Genomic DNA, 17,320 nt, shown 5'->3' with positions numbered 1-17,320 from the left:
TGAAATATTATTCAATATAATAATATCGATATATGTTATTAAAATAAAAAAAAAAAGATTCATGGATTATTATATAAAAATTATTGTATGCAAATATTATAATTATATATAATTTTTCTACTTTTAGATATTATAATTTAAATTGTGTTTATCATATGACCAATAGGTGGTACTACAGTACTTGAAAAATGCTTTCTTATGCATAGATGTCGTTTTATAAATGTCGTTTTAATAAATGTTAGTGTTTTAAGTTGAAGTTTTACATTATATAAAAGTTTAAAAAAAGTGAAAAAAACTATAAAAAAAAATTATTATTCTCATATTTTTTCGGTAATTTTCATAATTAGAAATAAACATTAAAATTTTGTTACATTGAACAAAAGTTTGAAATTGTAAAATCATTTTTATTTAGTTTTATAAATATTGTACATCATTTTATTATCAATTATTGTACAAATTTATTTTATACTTTTTATTCATTTAATATAATATTTCAGGATATAATTTAATTGATATAATTTTGGAAAATGGCAAATCCTCCTCCAAATGTTGGTCAATCTTATTTTTGGGGTTCAGGAGTTTCTCAGCCACAAAATATGGGATATTATTCTGTACCACCTCCAAATTTTCCACCTCCAAACTTCAGACAACCACCACCTTCTTATAACATGCCAGTTTCTACATTGTCTGAAAATAAAGCTGGAAATTATGCTTCTCCATATCATTCCATGGGAACATGTTATCAAAATGAAGTTTCAAATGCTTATCATGATGTTTCTTATCAAACTCAAACAGAATTGCAATGTAACAATCAAAGTTATAATTTATCTAACTATTCTCAATCAATAAGTGGAAATTTTAATACAAATTGGGATGAAAGGAATGTATATCATAATAATGATAATACACAATGGAAATCAAATAATTATTCATCAGATTGGAATAAGTCACAGAATACAAAGGAATCTTGGTATGAAACAAATAAAATAGAAGATGATAGAAAATCTATGTATGCAAAGTTTAATAGTTCTCCAAAAAATAGAAGATTTGAATGGAGATATAGAGAAAAAGAAGCTGCTAATAATTATTCAATTAATAAAAGACGTTCCAGAAGTCCTGAAAATAGATCAAGAGAGAGTAGATCAAGTAGATCACCATATAGATCAAGACATGATTATCAAAGAGATAAATATTCAAAATATGTTAAAAATAGATCGATTTCTAGAGAACGTTTACATTATGAAGAAGATTCTGATAGAAGATCATCATATAGAAGAAATAATTCATATGCATCACACTCTCAAAGATCTTATACAAGTTACAGAAGTAGAAAAAGATCAAGATCTCAAGAATCTTATTCATCTAGAACTATTAGTCCTAATAATAATCCTGTTATTAATAGGGATAGAACTGAAAGAGAGTTACTTCTGGAAAAATATAGGTAATATATATTTTTTAAATTTAATATGAAGTGTATGGACATAAATATTTAATTCAATTTTTTTGTTTTAATCTCAAGACAAGATTATTGTGCAACAAGCAAAGATATGGAAAGAAAAATGGATGAATTATCCGCAATGGGACCTGAAGGTATCATGGAAAATGCTAGAAAAGTATGGACACGTACTGCACCAGCAGATTTGTACTATAGTAGAGATGAAAATAATCCAAAAATAATGAGAGGTACACAAAAATTACATGAGTTATGTGAATTATTTAAAAAAATATTATTAGACAGAGCTGCAGCTGCAAGAGCTTTACAGGTATATTTCTCTTAATGTAATAAAAAAAGTTTCTATATATATTTAAAATATTTTCATTTTTTTGTTATATAGCCTCCTTATGAACCACCACCAAGAAAAACTAGAGCTCGTTTATGTAAACATAAATCTGAAGCTTGTAGTAGTTCTTCTTCTGATAGTGATAGTTCAATGGATGAAGATGATAGAACAATGGAAGAATTAATGGCAAAAAAACAACATCCACAAAGATTACATCCTGAAATGTGGTTTAATGATCCTGGAGAAGTAAGTATTTGTCATAAATAATTTGATAATGTTATAAGCTAAATTAAAATAAAATGTTCAATATTATAGATGAATGATGGACCATTGTGTAGATGTAGTGCAAAATCAAGAAGATCTGGTATTAGGCATGGAATTTATGCTGGAGAAGGTGCAATAAATAAATGCGATTTAAATTCGAATAATGCTGATAAATTATATCATTATCGAATAACAATTAGTCCGCCGACAAATTTTCTTACTAAAACACCGACAATTATTAAGCACGATGAACATGAATTTATATTTGAAGGATTTTCGATGCTTTCACATTTTCCTCTCGTAAAATTGCCAACTTGTAAAGTTATAAGATTTAACATTGAATATACAATTCTTTATATAGATGAAAAATTGCCCGAAAATTTTATCATTCGAGAATTGGATTTTTTTCGTAAGTATTATTTTGTTATATAATGTATATTATTTAATGTACTTTAATTTTATTTTAAAAATTATTCTTTTCAGAAACTTATTTATTCAAGGAAGTATTGGAACTTATAGACTTTGATTTACAAGCCGCGCAAAATAAATCTGGTTGTGGGCAATTTCATTTTATGCCAAGATTCGTACGAGATTTAGCTGATAATGGACAAGAAATATTATCCATGAATGAGGTTTTAAATTATTTAATAAAAAGTAGTAAATTATTAATAGATCCAGATGATCTGCCTAGATTGGTAGAAATGCCACAATATAAATGGCAAAATTTTGCCGATGAAGTAAAGGGTATGATTGTTACATTTCCTGGAAAGAAACCATGCAGTGTTCGTGTAGATCAATTAGATAGAAATCAAACTGATCAACCACCTGGCGTAATTGCCTATCCTGAAATTGTACATTTTGGAATTAGACCACCACAACTTAGTTATGCAGGAAACGCAGAGTAAATACTTTTTGTTATGAAATTATTTTTTTGATAAAAAACAATTTTTAAATTATTCCTATTTATTTTAGTTATCAAAAAGCATGGAGAGATTATGTAAAATTTCGCCATTTATTAGCTAACATGCCAAAACCATCATTTGAAGATAAAAGAAAATTAGAAGCAAAAGAGAATAAACTCCAAGAATTAAGAACTCAAAGTAAAATGAAACGCGATGTTACCGTAGATGTTAGTTCTGAAGGATTTTATAGAACTGGAATAATGTGCGATATAGTACAACATGCAATGTTAATTCCTGTACTTGTTTGCCATTTAAGATTTCATAAATCTTTAGATAACTTAGAACGTACTTTAGGCTATGAATTTAAAAATAGATATCTTCTTCAATTAGCATTAACACATCCTAGTTATCGTGAAAATTTTGGTACAAATCCTGATCATGCACGGAATTCTTTGACTAATTGTGGAATAAGACAACCTGAATATGGTGATCGTCGAATACATTATATGAATACTCGTAAACGTGGTATCAACACATTAATTAATATAATGTCAAGATTCGGTGCAAGAACCGAAACTGAGTCTTCGATAGCGCATAATGAAAGATTGGAATTTTTGGGCGATGCAGTAGTTGAATTTCTTACATCAATTCATTTATTTCATATGTTTCCTGATTTAGAAGAAGGTGGTTTGGCTACTTATAGAGCAGCAATTGTTCAAAATCAACATCTTGCTGTATTAGCAAAAAAGTTAAATTTAGAAGAATATATGCTCTATGCACATGGAAGTGATCTTTGTCATGATTTAGAATTACGACATGCAATGGCAAATTGTTTTGAAGCATTAATGGGTTCATTATTTCTTGACGGAGGTATAGAAGTTGCAGATAGAGTATTTGGTGAAACATTGTTTAAAGATGAAGAAGATCTTGCAAAAGTTTGGGTAAATTATCCAAAACATCCTTTGCAAGAACAGGAACCAACAGGTGATAGACAATGGATACCAAGTTTTGAATTATTGCAAGTAAGATATCTATGTAAATATATGTGTATTTTATATTTTATGCATTATTAATATTTCTTATTTTAGAAACTAACGAAATTTGAAGAATCTATTGGCATTGAATTTACCCATATTCGACTTTTGGCTAGAGCATTTACTGATCGTAGTATAGGATATACGAACTTAACGTTGGGTTCCAATCAGCGTTTAGAATTTTTAGGAGATACTGTGTTACAACTTATAGTTTCCGAATACTTGTACAAATATTTTCCGGAACATCATGAAGGACATTTGTCCGTAAGTAGTTGTAATTGTAATCTTTTTTATCAACATGAAAAAATTCATTTTTATATTTTACAGTTATTACGGAGTTCACTTGTAAATAATAAAACTCAAGCTGTTGTATGTGATGATTTGGGAATGACGCAATATGCACTTTACGGCAATCCAAAAGCCGAATTAAAAACAAAAGATAGAGCAGATTTATTGGAAGCATTTTTAGGAGCTCTTTATGTTGATAAAGGCTTGGAATATTGTCGTGTTTTTTGCGATGTATGTTTTTTTCCACGTTTACAAGATTTTATTATGAATCAAGATTGGAATGATCCAAAAAGTAAATTGCAACAATGTTGTTTGACATTAAGAACAATGGATGGGGGAGAGCCTGATATTCCTGTATACAAGTAAGTTCAGATCATATAAATTCATTATGTATAAATAGAGATATGTATAAGTTCTATTATATAAATAAATAATATAATATAATACATAAATTAAAGTAATTATATGCATTATATAAGTATATGCACTTTATATAATGAAATTCATTTAATTTTTTATTTAGAGTAATTGAATGTAAAGGACCAACAAATACAAGAGTTTATACAGTTGCTGTATATTTTCAAGGAAAACGATTAGCAAAAGCATCAGGTCATAGTATTCAAGAAGCAGAGATGAATTCAGCAAAAGAAGCTTTAGAAAAATCTCAAGGTAAGTCAAATATTTAAAAAATATTTAAAAAATCAGAAATATAATTTTAATATTACTTATTATTTTACAGATTTATTTCCACAATTAGATCATCAAAAACGTGTAATAGCAAAAAGTATGAAAATGCAACAATGGCCAAATAAACATAAAACAAGAGGAAGGTCCATGAAACCTACAGATAAACATGATGATTCTGATTCTAGTCAACGATCTAAAAGAAGTCGTAGCGAACTATAAATTATGATTAAAATTAATTCATTAGAATTGATTAAAAGGCTATTTTATTATTTAATAATTAATAGTATATATTAAAGTATACTTTAGTATACTCTAATAATGAGTATAAAAAGTCATTAATAATTATATTAAAATATATGATAGTATTATATATGTACAAAAAATAATAAATATATTTATTATATATAATAGAATTATTTTTCTCATATCTAAGATTCTATAGCTTCTATAGAATGACTAATAGGTTTTAATGCAGCATTTTCCTGATATAATATATGATCATTTTTATCTATGATTTTTTGACACATTTGTATATTGTGCATAATTTCTTTTAGATTCCAATATTTTGATAATAATGCTTGTTGTATATTAAACAAACCATCTTGTACACATATTATTTGGGTACAAGTAGCATTAGAACGAAGTTGCATTCCTAATTCATGAATTATAGTTTTCAAATACAAATCATATTCATTTGTACAAACAATTTCTGCAAAAATTATAAAATAAGAATATAGGATATGATATTTTTACCAATTTTTTTAATTGATTTAGAAATTTATTTTATGAAATATATTTACCTAATGTAAATTCTGGAGGTGAAAAATCTACACATTTAATTGTATATATCATAGGAATATTACTATTTGCTGGTCTAATTAGACCTTGAACTGCTAATTCATATGCAGCTTGACTTTGAATATCTACTCCACATAATCTATAAATGTAAAAAAATTTAATAATATTATATCATATATAATTATTTTATTATATTTAATTATAATATTTTATTATATTTATTATATTTATGTATATTATAGTGTATGTATATTAAGTGTATATATATATATATATATAATATATATATATAAAATTAATTAAATTTTGACATACTCAAACATTTTTTTTTGATGAGAAGATTGCATTGAACTACATAACTTATCAATATGACCACGTTTTACATGTGCATACTTAGATTTTTCTATTATTTTTCCAGTATGAAAATAATTATCTGTTGCTTGTCCTAATAATCCTTTTATCTTGTAAAATCTTATGCACATATGTTCTTTCATTTTATGTATTAATTGATTACCCTTATTAATTCCACAAACTAAAATACCAGATGTATCTTGGTGCATAATTTTTGTTGCTGCTAATCTAAAATCATTTGGTTGATAACGAGGACCTATTACTAATGGATTATCTGCAAAACTTTTTCGAACGATAACTTTCATATCTTTATTCGTATCACCCTCTATAGCTACATATTTCCTTTGAGGTCGTACATACATATCATTAAGATCTGAAAGCAACAAATTATATAAATTTTATTAATAAAGAAGTTTGTTTATGTATATAAATAATATATTACAACCTTTACATAAGTTATTAATCAATGTCTGTCTCATTGCATTGAAATGTATATGAGGAGATTTATAAATAACAAATATTCCATTTAACGCACTATATACTAATCTTGCATCATTTACATATTTGTAAGCTTTTATCGACATGTTAAATTTTTTATCGAATATAATAATACACTATAATAATAGATCTTCGTTTATAACAACAATTTTTGACTTATTAATTTTTATAAAATAGACTGTAAGATATATATATATATATATATATATATAATTATATAAATTATATATATATAAAAATATAATTATTTTTTAATTCTTTTATTTATTTTGTGATATTTTATATTTAAAATCTAAACATATTTTCTATATAATTCACAAATGATCAGTCTTTTGATAAAAGAATTAAAAATCATTTAATCTATATAATTTTTCGATTTATTAATTTTTATAAAATACACTATATAAGATATAAGATATAAGGTTATATATTGATATAAATATGAATTGTATTTTTTATTTTTTTTACTTATTTTATGATATTTTATATTTAAACATATTTTCTATATAATTTACAAATGATCAATCTTTTGATAAAAATCATTTTACATTTCACATTTTACTTTATAGAGATGTCTCTAGCGGCAAATATAGGAAAGAGTCAGCCATATTTGTACAAGAAGGACATCTATTATAGTTTTATAAATGGCTAAAAGTTTAAAGAATTTTGGAAGTGTAGTGTTTAATAACCGGCATATAATTTTTAAAGGTATTTAAAGACTAAATAGCAATATTTGTATCTAAATATTGTGATATAATACTTAAGAAATAATTAAATTTCTTAATTTCAAAGAGAGTTTCGATATATTTGCATTAATGGAATGTAGATATTAAATTAACAACTGATAGGTTATTGCATTTATTTTTTTCAGCGATATTCTCAAATAATAGACAATTTGTCACGATGTCTGAATCGTTAAATAAAGTACCCGATGTGGATATCGACGGCCACGGAAGATTTAAATATATCTTAATCAACGTTTTTGACGAAGCTAATAACGTTAGCAAATCTATTGTCAGAGGTTATGCTAGAGCTCAGTGGCATAGTAAGTAATCATCTCAAAATTTTTATTTAATTTTCATATATTTTTACATTAAGACAATTATTTTAGTTTGAAATATTACATAAAATAATCTTATAGTACTTTTTTTTTTATGAGAAAATAATTAAATGCATGACTATCTTACACAAACATTTTATTTAATAGTAAATTATTTAATAGGTTTATAAGGTTTTGAGGTTTATAGGTTAGAGTTTCACATATATTCTTGTACAATTATATTTATATAATTTATTATTTACATTAATAATGATGTAATCTGTACAGCTTTACATATATATGTAAATCATATATATGTAAAAAATATATATACATATCTGTACATTTACAGTAAAATTCATAAATTAGGCATTAATTACTTACATGCCTTTGAATTAAATTATATTATCAAGGTACAATGACTCTTATAGTATTTATTTAATTACATTTATTGGAACATTTATTTCACGATGAATAAAAGAAGCCTTACATTACGAGACATTTTTTGCCTAAAAAAATAGATTTGAGATATTTTTTATAGATTGACTTCTTGTGATTGATGTCACACGCGTAGATGAATCAATTTTACAATGTGTCATTCGATAATTGTTTAATAAATTTGTCAGTTTACATATAATGAAAGGGCAGTACGATTTCATTTGTAAGAATAGCTCAGATAGGAACTGCACAAATAGTAATTTACTCTCAATGGTGAAAATCGTCTCTAAATTGATTATTTTGTATACAAAATATTTCAAATTTGATAATTCAAAATTATTAAATTATACTCATGTTTTAAAACATGTTTTAAAATAACTTTTTTCTTTTTTCTCTATAATGAAAGCCAAAAAAGGAAAAAAAGAAAATCATATTTCAATTTTGATTTAATTTGGATTTAAAATTTAAACTTCAATAAATACTTTTGAAGTACACAATTCTTAAAAATTTCAATCAATTATATGGAGAGGCGATTTTCTTTTCAATAGAAAAGAAACATTATGGCCAAACTTATGTTTCTTTTCTTTTTACGTTACTAAGAGGCTCTTCTGAAACAACACCAAGCTCTTTGTATATTGAAACCCAATTTACAGTTCTTGTGATTGGAATTCTTCACGGTTCTTGCGCCATTATTGTTCTTCACCGATGATCGCGATGATACCTCGGTCGTTTGCACCTGCTCTCAGGTACTGTCGCTTTCCTCGTAGTGTTCTATCAGATCCACGTCAATGTCTTTGGTCTCTTTCAATTTTTCTTTAATCGGTTCCAATTTACTTCCTTTATATTTGTGCCCATTATTCTCCTCTTGTCTCTCGATATTCTCCATCTTTTCCTCGTTCATTTTCGCTACAATTTTTAGCTCTCTGGTAGGGGATGGAAAGCCTACTAAATCCGGATCAGTATTGCTATGCATTAACGTGAATGGTAGTTTAAGCGATACATCTCCACCCATTGTCGAGATTAATAGCTTGACCTGCGAGGATGAAAGGATAAATTGAAGCAAATATTAGCAATTAATTCTCGACTCGAATTAATTAGCATTATTAATTTATATTTATTAGAATTAATTTAGAATTATTAATTATTTAATTTAAAAATTTTTTTGAACGCACTTCCTTTAATAATTTATTTTGAATATATAAAAGAAAATTTTACGGATATCTTATATATTTAATAAGCATTCTTCATATCTTAATTAATTAGATTCAAACTTTGAAATTTTAGACGAATTTTTCCCGTATTTTTATATTTTTCTACAATCCTCATTTTTCCTAATTTCGATAATCCTCTGAGCTATTTTATCCAAATAAATTCTTCTAGATGAATTTAACTATTTTATTATCAAAGTATAGATTCGTCTATCAGAATTATTTTGCTTAAATGATCAGATCGAGAAAGAGGATATTCTCGTTTGTAAAGACAGTTTACCTTCACGTAATAAGATACGTATATGGCGAAAACGTTTCTGTCCTCTGGTCCATTTCCAGGGCAAATAACAGTGGACGCCAACATTGCCTCTGCCTTCGCGTAACTATCCTCCAAGGCGATCCAATTTTTGGTCGAGCCTCTGATAGGTTTAAGGGTATAAGTTTTCTTCATCGATGCTCCAGGACCTAATGGACATCCCTCCTGGGAGGATAACAAGGCCACCACGTTCTTGAATTTTCCGTTGCTGAACATACACACGTCCACGTGTTGCACTATGAAAACCTGCGATACGATATCGATAGATTAATCAGAATCGTGTGAAATTTCACACGATGGAAAATCTTTAGGCAGAGGTGGAAAAAGATCCAATGAAATCCAATTTGATCTCTTCGTAAGATTTTATGAAATTATTCAAATTCTCGAGAATGCTTATTCCTTTTTCCTTTTCTTTTTTCATCGACTGATTTCTCGTTACATTTTTATTTTCCGTTTCTTTCTTCTTCTTTCGATTAAACAAACATTATTTTTTCTCCAGATTGAAGTAAAGTTTCGGGCGAAAAGTTTCTCCCTTGATCGAAGTATCAACTCATCCCAAGGGGATTCCAGCTTTATCACCTTTAGGCGAGGATTAATGCACGAGAGTGTGTGTTCGACCGAGTAAATTCTACGCGAGATGAAACCTCCGACTCGTAATCCCTACATTGTTTCATTTCGATATCTTCGTTCCACACATTTTATCCAAGCTTTCCTCCTCTTTTCGGAATAAGTCCATTTCCAAATCGTTCAATTACATCGATAATTTACAATGCCGGGGCATTTTTGGCTCGAAAAACAAACACCTTTCAACTCTCGTTAACGCAATGCAACGTTGCATCGTCGCGTCAATTTTGTTTGTTATGGAACAAAGTTAACAGAGGGATCTGCACGAAATCATCGTGCATCGCGTTAGCCACCATCGAGGCTCTCCTCTCCCCGACACACACAATGTTCGCCACATTCGCTAATGAACCGTAAAGTAAATGCAATTGACACGAAACGTGGTCGCTTTATGCTCTCAAGTCCTTTGCCAACTTCTGTGAACCCACCCTCGCATTATCGTTTATCTCACTTTCCACAGGGAAAGTGGATTTTTTCTAACTTTTTTCATCGTTTCTTTTTCCACGCGATAGAGAATCTCTGTCGCACGATTTATTTCTTTCTTTTTTTGTCGAAAGACAAAAGAGTTCGTTCGTTCGTTCGACAGTTTTTAGTTCCGAGGAATTTCTTTTTCGAATACGATTTTTGTGTCACGATTTGACCACTTATTCATCGGGTAAAATCGAGATTTTTATAGGAAGCGAGCTCTTGTTAAAATTTCCTTCATTTTATTTTATCTCGCATCGTAATATTATTCAATCTTTCTATTATTTTTTTTTTTTTTTAGTTTAACGTTCGATCGTTTAAATATATATGAAATGTCGAGAGAGATATCATATTCAGTATTTTTTCTTATTATCTGAAAATTCGGGAATATTCGTCAGGGGTTGCAAAACGATCCCTTCATTCGCGTGCAACGTGCGAATTCGTAAATCAAGATTTTTGTTTGCGACATTTAATCGGATTTGGTGGAAGGGAAAGATAAATTCGGCTCTCTTAATTGAACTCTTTTCTTTATCAGGGCATTTTTCTGTTTTCTTTTTTTTTTTTTTTTAATATTATTTTATTCGGAATAAAATTAAAACTTTGCTGAGATGAGACGCGAATATTTTGAAATCGAGTTAAAAGTTTGTTGTTCAGAATGTTCACGATAGATTTCATACACGTATGCTCGTATAAATTGAATTTTGATATTAATATTCTCCCAACTGTCGTTAATTTAAACTACCGAAAATTTTTCTCTTCTTCGAAAGCGTAGGAGATAGATATCCGAAAAAAAGTAGAAAAATGTAATTTTAATTGTGATCACGATGTTGTAAAATTACACGAAAATTTATTAGAAAAATTAACTTTAACTTCAATAAAGGAACGCGTTTCTTTTAAAAATTCTGCTCGAAAATTATTGGAAATTAATAGTTTGTAATTTTTTAACTTCTCTAAATACGTTTCATTTTCATTCTTAATCTAGAAGCTCGCTTTACCAAGGATTTTTCGTGTTGGGAAGAACCTTAAATTTTTCATTTTTAGGGAAAAAAAAAAAATTGGCTGTTAATTGTACCGTTTATTGTTAGATTAGAATGATGAAATTTCCTTTTTCTTTCTTTCTTTGCGCGTGTATTAAAAACTTTTTCTTACCAATTGTAACAATACGAAATGCCAAGGGATTTTCGCCAGTAGAAAAGGTAGACGATCTCTTGTTGTTCCTTTAATTTCGTGGCTCGCACAAGTTTCATTTTTATTCCCAACCCGCTACACTTTTTCATAGTTTTGCTCGAGCGAGAATGACAATCAGACCTTGCTTTCTCTACTTTCCTTAATCCTTTCTTCTTCGATTCGATGAAATTTCAAAGTTTAATTGAAAAAAAAAAAAAAAGAAAACTTTCCAACTTTATGACTTCCATAAATTGATCGATGCTAATCAATGATCAAAAAAAAAAGAGTTTTGCTTAATTTCATCATTTTTTCTTCCAAGTAAAAAAATTGTTATTATTATTCTTGCTTTTCGTTTCAGTAAGCAAATCTAAAAGTTTTATCACTTTTCTAATATATTTTTTCAATCTTATGAAATGAGATAATAGAACGAGTCCAGTCCAGTGGAAATAATTTTTCCACAACTTTTCTTCGAATCGATCATTTTCCTCTTTTCTTCTTCCCAATGAATTTCTGCCTCGATTCTGCCAGTAGAACAAGCAAATACACGATCAGGCGTAAGCTCTTCGAGTTCTTGGAAACAATTATTCGAATGAAACTTTCCAATTTTCCGAATTCAAAAATACGAATTTTATTCCTCTTTTCCCCTATTAACCACTATCGCGTGACAATTTATCCATACATTTCCACCGAATCGAACAATTCCGCTCGAAATTTTCATCCTCGAATTTACCCCGACCTTATATATTTAAATCGTAATATCAGAAGCAAGGTAATACGCATACGTTTGATCAAACTGTATCATGAATACAAATTATCCTCCCCCGGTTATTATCGAAAGCAAGAAGCGTACGCGGCAAAGACGAGGGATGAAAATCTCGGCAAATTGGTTCTCGAACCGGAACGATCATCCTCTCGTTTTAGCATTTCAATCCCGTAACGATATCATCGGTTATTATATCGAAAGCCTCGTTACAAGCCTCACCTTGATCCTTCTCACCGTTTTGCTGCTGTTGTTATTGACGTTGACGTGCACGGTGATCGGGTCGCCGTGCGCGTAGATGGCGCGATCCAGCCTCGCCTCCAAACCCACGCGGCCGTCGCTCAACAAGAACGGTTTCTCCACCGCCGCGCGTGGGGCCGCGTTCTCTGAAAATGATCGTTGCAAAATATTGGAAACATTTCCATTTCGCGGTTAGTTTGTGTTAAAATTTACTTATCGCATTATGCAAACAGACGTTTATTCAGATATTTTTTATTCTCTGGTGGAAATAAAATTCTGTTCACAGATTTATCGATGTTGCCAAACTCGTAATTTCGTTAATAGTTTTTCCTGCGTATTCGCGTAGTCTCGAGGCTGGGATTTAAAATTCCCTGTTGGGAATTCCCGACAACTTTTTCGTATTATGAGAGAACGAAAAAAGAAATCGAATTGAAAAATCGAGGGATATATTTATATAATAATAATAATTGAGCTCTTAAATCGATTAAAGTTTATCGAAATTTGATAACAAATCCATTCGATCTCCGTCAATTCGAACGTAATGCGGTTGAAGATGCAATTTCAATCGTCGATCCATTTTTGTTTCAATCAAGCCTGAGAGCCACTTCTTACCCTCGTCCTCCGCGATCTCGTTCTCCACGAACGAGACTCTGCCGGTTCGTTCTCTGGAGGAGGGAGTGGCCGACACAGGCACGCTGTACACGTTCGTGGCCGGCAACGGGGGCCTCGTGGTCCGCTGGATCACACGGATCCCCATCCTGACGGTCGTTTTCCGGTGAAGCTTCTCGTCCGCCCGGTCGGCTAAATTTCATCGTCTCGTGTTCGGTTAGATGGAATTATTTATCGAGCGATTTTTCTCTGGATAATTCGTGATTCGAATGGAACTAAAATTGTCAGTTGGAAAAGTTGAGAATTGAAATTGCTTATAGAAATATATAAAAGAATTTAATAATGGAATTTCTAAATGGATTAAAAAATTTAATATCTTTTGGAGGTCAAGATACGTCAACTTCAATATTTGGAGAATATTTGATGGGTGAAAGAATGTTCAAAAAAAAAAAGAAGAAGAAACAAAAAATATTAATTCAGATAAAATGAAAAGAATTATTCTGAATTTAAGAAAATTTGTAATATAAAAAGTATGAAGACTTTGGAATGTTCTTTCACGAATAATATCTCGAAATCGTATAATAATTATAATTAAGGGAGAAAATCGAGAAGAGATCCAATTCTAAAAGCGTCTCGTATTTTTTCGTATTCGAATCTTCCCGCCAATCACGTGATCGATATATGTATAAATAATTCTTCTTCTATAGATTCTTCATTATTAAAGCTAAGTAAATTCTTGGTGTTAATTTGAAAGTTTTCCATTTTTGTTTTGCATAAGGATTTTTCTTAACATTCGTTATTTTCTTTTCTGGATCTCTAAATTGTTAAAGAGCAAAGGAGATATATGGAGAGAAATTATCTTACAATTATCTTTAAGATAAAATCTCTGTGTTAAAACGAATTTACTTTATAAATTGTTACTTTTAATTTTTCATAATGCAGAAAGATGTCTCTGCCTCCTATATTTTTCTTGCAATTTACTTAAGGAAATAAACGATTAAAATTCTGTCTCTTTCGTATTGTACGTGCAAATCAAGAGAAGAATCTTTGAATCTTCTTCAAAAGAGATCTCTTCGATCTCTTTTCCAATTTAAAAAAAAAAAAAAAAAACTAATTAATCGATCAATCCGCGTAAATCGAGCGTCCTGTCCACCAACTTTCCTCACCGATGTAAGCTCTGACGTCGTAGCTGGTGCCGATAGGGGCGCCGTTATATTCTTTCGCAGGCACCAACTGCACCGATGGGGGCGCTAAAGGCGTGATCTCCATGGTGAAAGCGTGGGCGTTCGGGCCCAACCTCTTCACCAACGCCTCCTGCAAAAACGAATAATCGAATCGATTAATCTTTTCCCTGATTCTAATTAATTGAATTGATTTCCTTTCGCTACCCTTTCTTCGTCTCGTCAAAAATGTGCTCGAGAAAGATCGCGAGCGTTTACTTGCCTCACAACTCGAACTGCTTTGAGACGGTGTTTATTGATAAAAATATCGATGCTTCGTTTCACACAGAGAAAGATACAACTCGATCGCTCCTCGTATCTTATGCGGACTGATTACAATAGTCGCCATAATATCTCAGTGACATCTTATATAAAGAGCGAACTATAGTCAAAGGGTTAATTAAGAAGGGAAAAGAATTAAATGCGCGAAAAATCAACGATTCTTTAATTTCTTCCAACTTGGATTGTCGAAAGGAAACGAGAAGATTCTTGGGAATCGATATGGCATTATCAGGCATATGTATATTAGCTAATATTCGGAATTACGATCATCCTATTTCGTTCTTATTTCGAGAGATTTCGCGATAAATTATCGATACGATCCTGGTCAAAGTGATAATCATAATTAACAGATATTTCGAAGGTTCGACGAAGCGCAAGTCCTGGGGTGGGGGAGGAAGAGGGGATTTCGATATATTCAAGCGCAGAATCGATCCTGTTACGTGTTATATCTTACCTTTACCCTTATTGTTACGTTGAAATACGTACGCTTCTATTTATAAGTACGTAGATACCTTCGCACAATGAAAGTTACGATAACGTTACGATGAAACGAAAATCATAATCAAATTCGATACAAATCTGTAGATAATTTTTGTAATTTCGAGTATTTTTATATCTTTAATAAAGTCTCGATAATAATATCGATATTAAGTCTAATATAAGACTCGTGCTCAGAAGATATATCGATATAGAATCGATATTTTAAAAAAAAAGAAGAGAAAAGAAAAGAAAATATCGATCGATCCTATCCACGTGAAATTTCTCTTTAAAATTTCGCTTCCACTTTTCACGCTCCTTTACATCATTCTTTGAGAGAAGCGTCGAGCTGCACTTTTTCCACGCAACTTTTCCCCCTCCTCCTCCATTTTTTTTCTTCGCTCGATTTCTTCCCTTTTTCTTCTATTTTTTTCTTTCTTTAGAAAGCAACTTTTTCCTTTTTCCTTTCTTCTCTCTTTCTCTTTATCCATCCGTGAAACTGGCTCGCTTTCCTCTCGCACGCATGATCGACGCGGCTGTATCATTGCCGCCTTTGAAATCTGGAATCGCAAACCGCATTTATCGGGTGCGTTCGAGTTTCAAGCCTCCATTCCCCGCTCGAATAATTTTCTAACGGCGATGGTGGTGGAACGATCTTTCGCGATGTTTTGAACGCGAACACGATGCATTGGCGCGTATGATTTATCTCAGCTGTGCACGAGAGTTTGAAGAGAGTAGAAATAGAGTTTGTCAGGAAATTGTATAAAAATTAGAATTAGCAAGTGGATAAATCGATTTGCACCTTCTTCTTTTACCTTCAAAAATTTATTAATCTTATAAAATTGTTTAAGAATAATTGCAAAGAAAATTGGCACTTCATCATCGAATGATAATGCTGGCATTCGTGAGGAAATCCTCTCTACGCGTATTTCTTCATTTGTCTGCGTCCTTTTTCGCATAACGTCGCGATGTTGTCTAGCCTCGAGACCGCGTCGTAATTTTTCGAGTCTCTCTTTTTCTCCTCGTTCGCGATGCAAAAGCGAACGTACGTTGCGTTAACCTTCCATTTTTTCGTGATCAAGGATACAATTTTTCAATTAAGAACGCCAAGTTTCTGATTCTAGGATTCAGAAACCTAAGCCTTACATTCATAATTATTGTTCAGAGATAATTAACTCTGCAATGGTAAATTAATTTATCACTAAAGTGAATTTTAATTATATAGGGTGTCCCAATTATCACTCGCTCGAATAACTATTGAACGATGAAAACACTTTGTGAAAGATTTAATGGTTCTGATGAAATGTCTCGAGGATAAATTCGTCGAATCGCGACTTCTTCTTCATCTTTGTGAAGAAAAAAGGAGAAGCTTTTATTTATACAGATTGATTTGAATCGAGTGAAAAACAGTATTCGAAAAGCTTTTATCACGTGACAAACTTCGTTATTGCGTATTTTCGAAAAAAGAGGAGGAGAAGGAGGGATTAACAGATAAAGGGGGGAAGGGACCTGAGAAAGTTCACTGGCTGGAATCAAATTATGATCGATTACAGGCTCCAAAGGAATGCCTGTAGTAATAACTTTCCATTTGTGCTCTTGATACTCATTTTTACCTCTGGCCTTGTCCCTCGAGAAAGGGGGAGCTTTCATCAATTCGGGTGACGTTTCCAATTTCCCTGGAAAATTTCATCTGTTGTCTCGGCAAAATTAATTTCGTAATTGTTTTTCATTGATGAAAAAGGGGTAAAAGATATTTTGTTGTATCACCGGTTATATGTTTACAATATTTTTCCACAATATGTGAAATTTCGAGACATAGTATAAAACATTCGTTGAAATATCTTTATCTCGATGACTCGGATCGTCAAGTGAAAT

The 17,320-nt window shown here is 30.5% G+C and overlaps 4 protein-coding genes across 8 annotated transcripts in view; 2 read left to right on the top strand and 2 right to left on the bottom strand.

Annotated features, from left to right (window-relative positions):
* The first annotated feature begins 186 nt into the window (after window positions 1-186).
* drosha (ribonuclease 3 drosha) lies at window positions 187-5,361 on the top strand. Its single transcript, XM_086913946.1, has 11 exons — window positions 187-330; window positions 498-1,441; window positions 1,520-1,763; window positions 1,836-2,027; window positions 2,097-2,454; window positions 2,529-2,946; window positions 3,018-3,969; window positions 4,036-4,245; window positions 4,309-4,631; window positions 4,793-4,938; window positions 5,009-5,361. Exons 2-11 carry the CDS (start codon window positions 528-530, stop codon window positions 5,173-5,175), a joined length of 3,924 nt encoding a protein of 1,307 aa, XP_086770072.1. The 5' UTR covers window positions 187-330; window positions 498-527; the 3' UTR covers window positions 5,176-5,361.
* Window positions 5,203-7,209, bottom strand: LOC100866866 (pseudouridylate synthase TRUB2, mitochondrial). The gene is made up of 4 exons (XM_003698517.4): window positions 6,551-7,209; window positions 6,070-6,478; window positions 5,757-5,893; window positions 5,203-5,665 (listed from the first exon to the last, which is right to left on the bottom strand). The coding sequence occupies exons 1-4, from the start codon at window positions 6,687-6,689 to the stop codon at window positions 5,385-5,387; spliced, it is 966 nt and encodes a 321-aa protein (XP_003698565.1). The 5' UTR covers window positions 6,690-7,209; the 3' UTR covers window positions 5,203-5,384.
* Window positions 6,649-17,320, top strand: part of LOC105736956 (sex-regulated protein janus-A) — a 54,920-nt gene continuing 44,248 nt past the window's right edge. Inside the window, exons 1-3 of one of the 2 annotated variants that reach the window (XM_086913950.1) lie at window positions 6,649-6,671; window positions 7,173-7,311; window positions 7,475-7,648. In XM_086913950.1, the coding sequence (XP_086770076.1) occupies window positions 7,248-7,311; window positions 7,475-7,648 (238 nt within the window). In that variant the 5' untranslated portion in view covers window positions 6,649-6,671; window positions 7,173-7,247. Of the gene's footprint in view, window positions 6,784-7,172; window positions 7,312-7,474; window positions 7,649-17,320 lie in introns of both variants that reach the window. The other variant, XM_012493880.3, reaches the window with a different exon arrangement.
* LOC100866987 (phosrestin-2) overlaps window positions 8,000-17,320 on the bottom strand; it is a 39,112-nt gene continuing 29,791 nt past the window's right edge. For 2 of the 4 annotated variants that reach the window (XM_086913947.1, XM_012493879.3), the window contains exons 7-11: window positions 14,633-14,780; window positions 13,470-13,658; window positions 12,840-13,003; window positions 9,569-9,850; window positions 8,000-9,113 (exon numbers count right to left, since the gene is read on the bottom strand). In XM_086913947.1, coding sequence (XP_086770073.1) covers window positions 8,823-9,113; window positions 9,569-9,850; window positions 12,840-13,003; window positions 13,470-13,658; window positions 14,633-14,780 — 1,074 coding nt within the window. In that variant the 3' untranslated portion in view covers window positions 8,000-8,822. The remainder of the gene's footprint in view (window positions 9,114-9,568; window positions 9,851-12,839; window positions 13,004-13,469; window positions 13,659-14,632; window positions 14,781-17,320) is intronic. The other 2 variants (XM_086913948.1, XM_086913949.1) reach the window with 2 other exon arrangements.

This window comes from Apis florea, unplaced genomic scaffold (assembly GCF_048593485.1).
Source record: "Apis florea isolate Af1SG1 unplaced genomic scaffold, ASM4859348v1 contig_3517_pilon, whole genome shotgun sequence".
In the NCBI taxonomy this organism is placed as follows: domain Eukaryota; kingdom Metazoa; phylum Arthropoda; class Insecta; order Hymenoptera; family Apidae; genus Apis; species Apis florea.
The sequence above is the reverse complement of the archived record's forward strand: the minus strand, read 5'-3'. Positions and strand labels throughout refer to the sequence as shown.

What these genes read in the sequence shown, in the direction of transcription:
- drosha (XM_086913946.1), top strand. Translation starts at nt 528, where the DNA reads ATGGCAAATCCTCCTCCAAATGTTGGTCAATCTTATTTTTGGGGTTCA. An exon ending in CAAGTTTTGAATTATTGCAA is followed by an intron (nt 3,970 to 4,035) that starts GTAAGATATCTA and finishes TTCTTATTTTAG; the next exon opens with AAACTAACGAAATTTGAAGA. An exon ending in AGCTTTAGAAAAATCTCAAG is followed by an intron (nt 4,939 to 5,008) that starts GTAAGTCAAATA and finishes ATTATTTTACAG; the next exon opens with ATTTATTTCCACAATTAGAT.
- LOC100866866 (XM_003698517.4), bottom strand. Translation starts at nt 6,689, where the DNA reads ATGTCGATAAAAGCTTACAAATATGTAAATGATGCAAGATTAGTATAT. An exon ending in CATCAAAAAAAAATGTTTGA is followed by an intron (nt 5,894 to 6,069) that starts GTATGTCAAAAT and finishes TTACATTTATAG; the next exon opens with ATTATGTGGAGTAGATATTC. An exon ending in ACCTCCAGAATTTACATTAG is followed by an intron (nt 5,666 to 5,756) that starts GTAAATATATTT and finishes TAATTTTTGCAG; the next exon opens with AAATTGTTTGTACAAATGAA.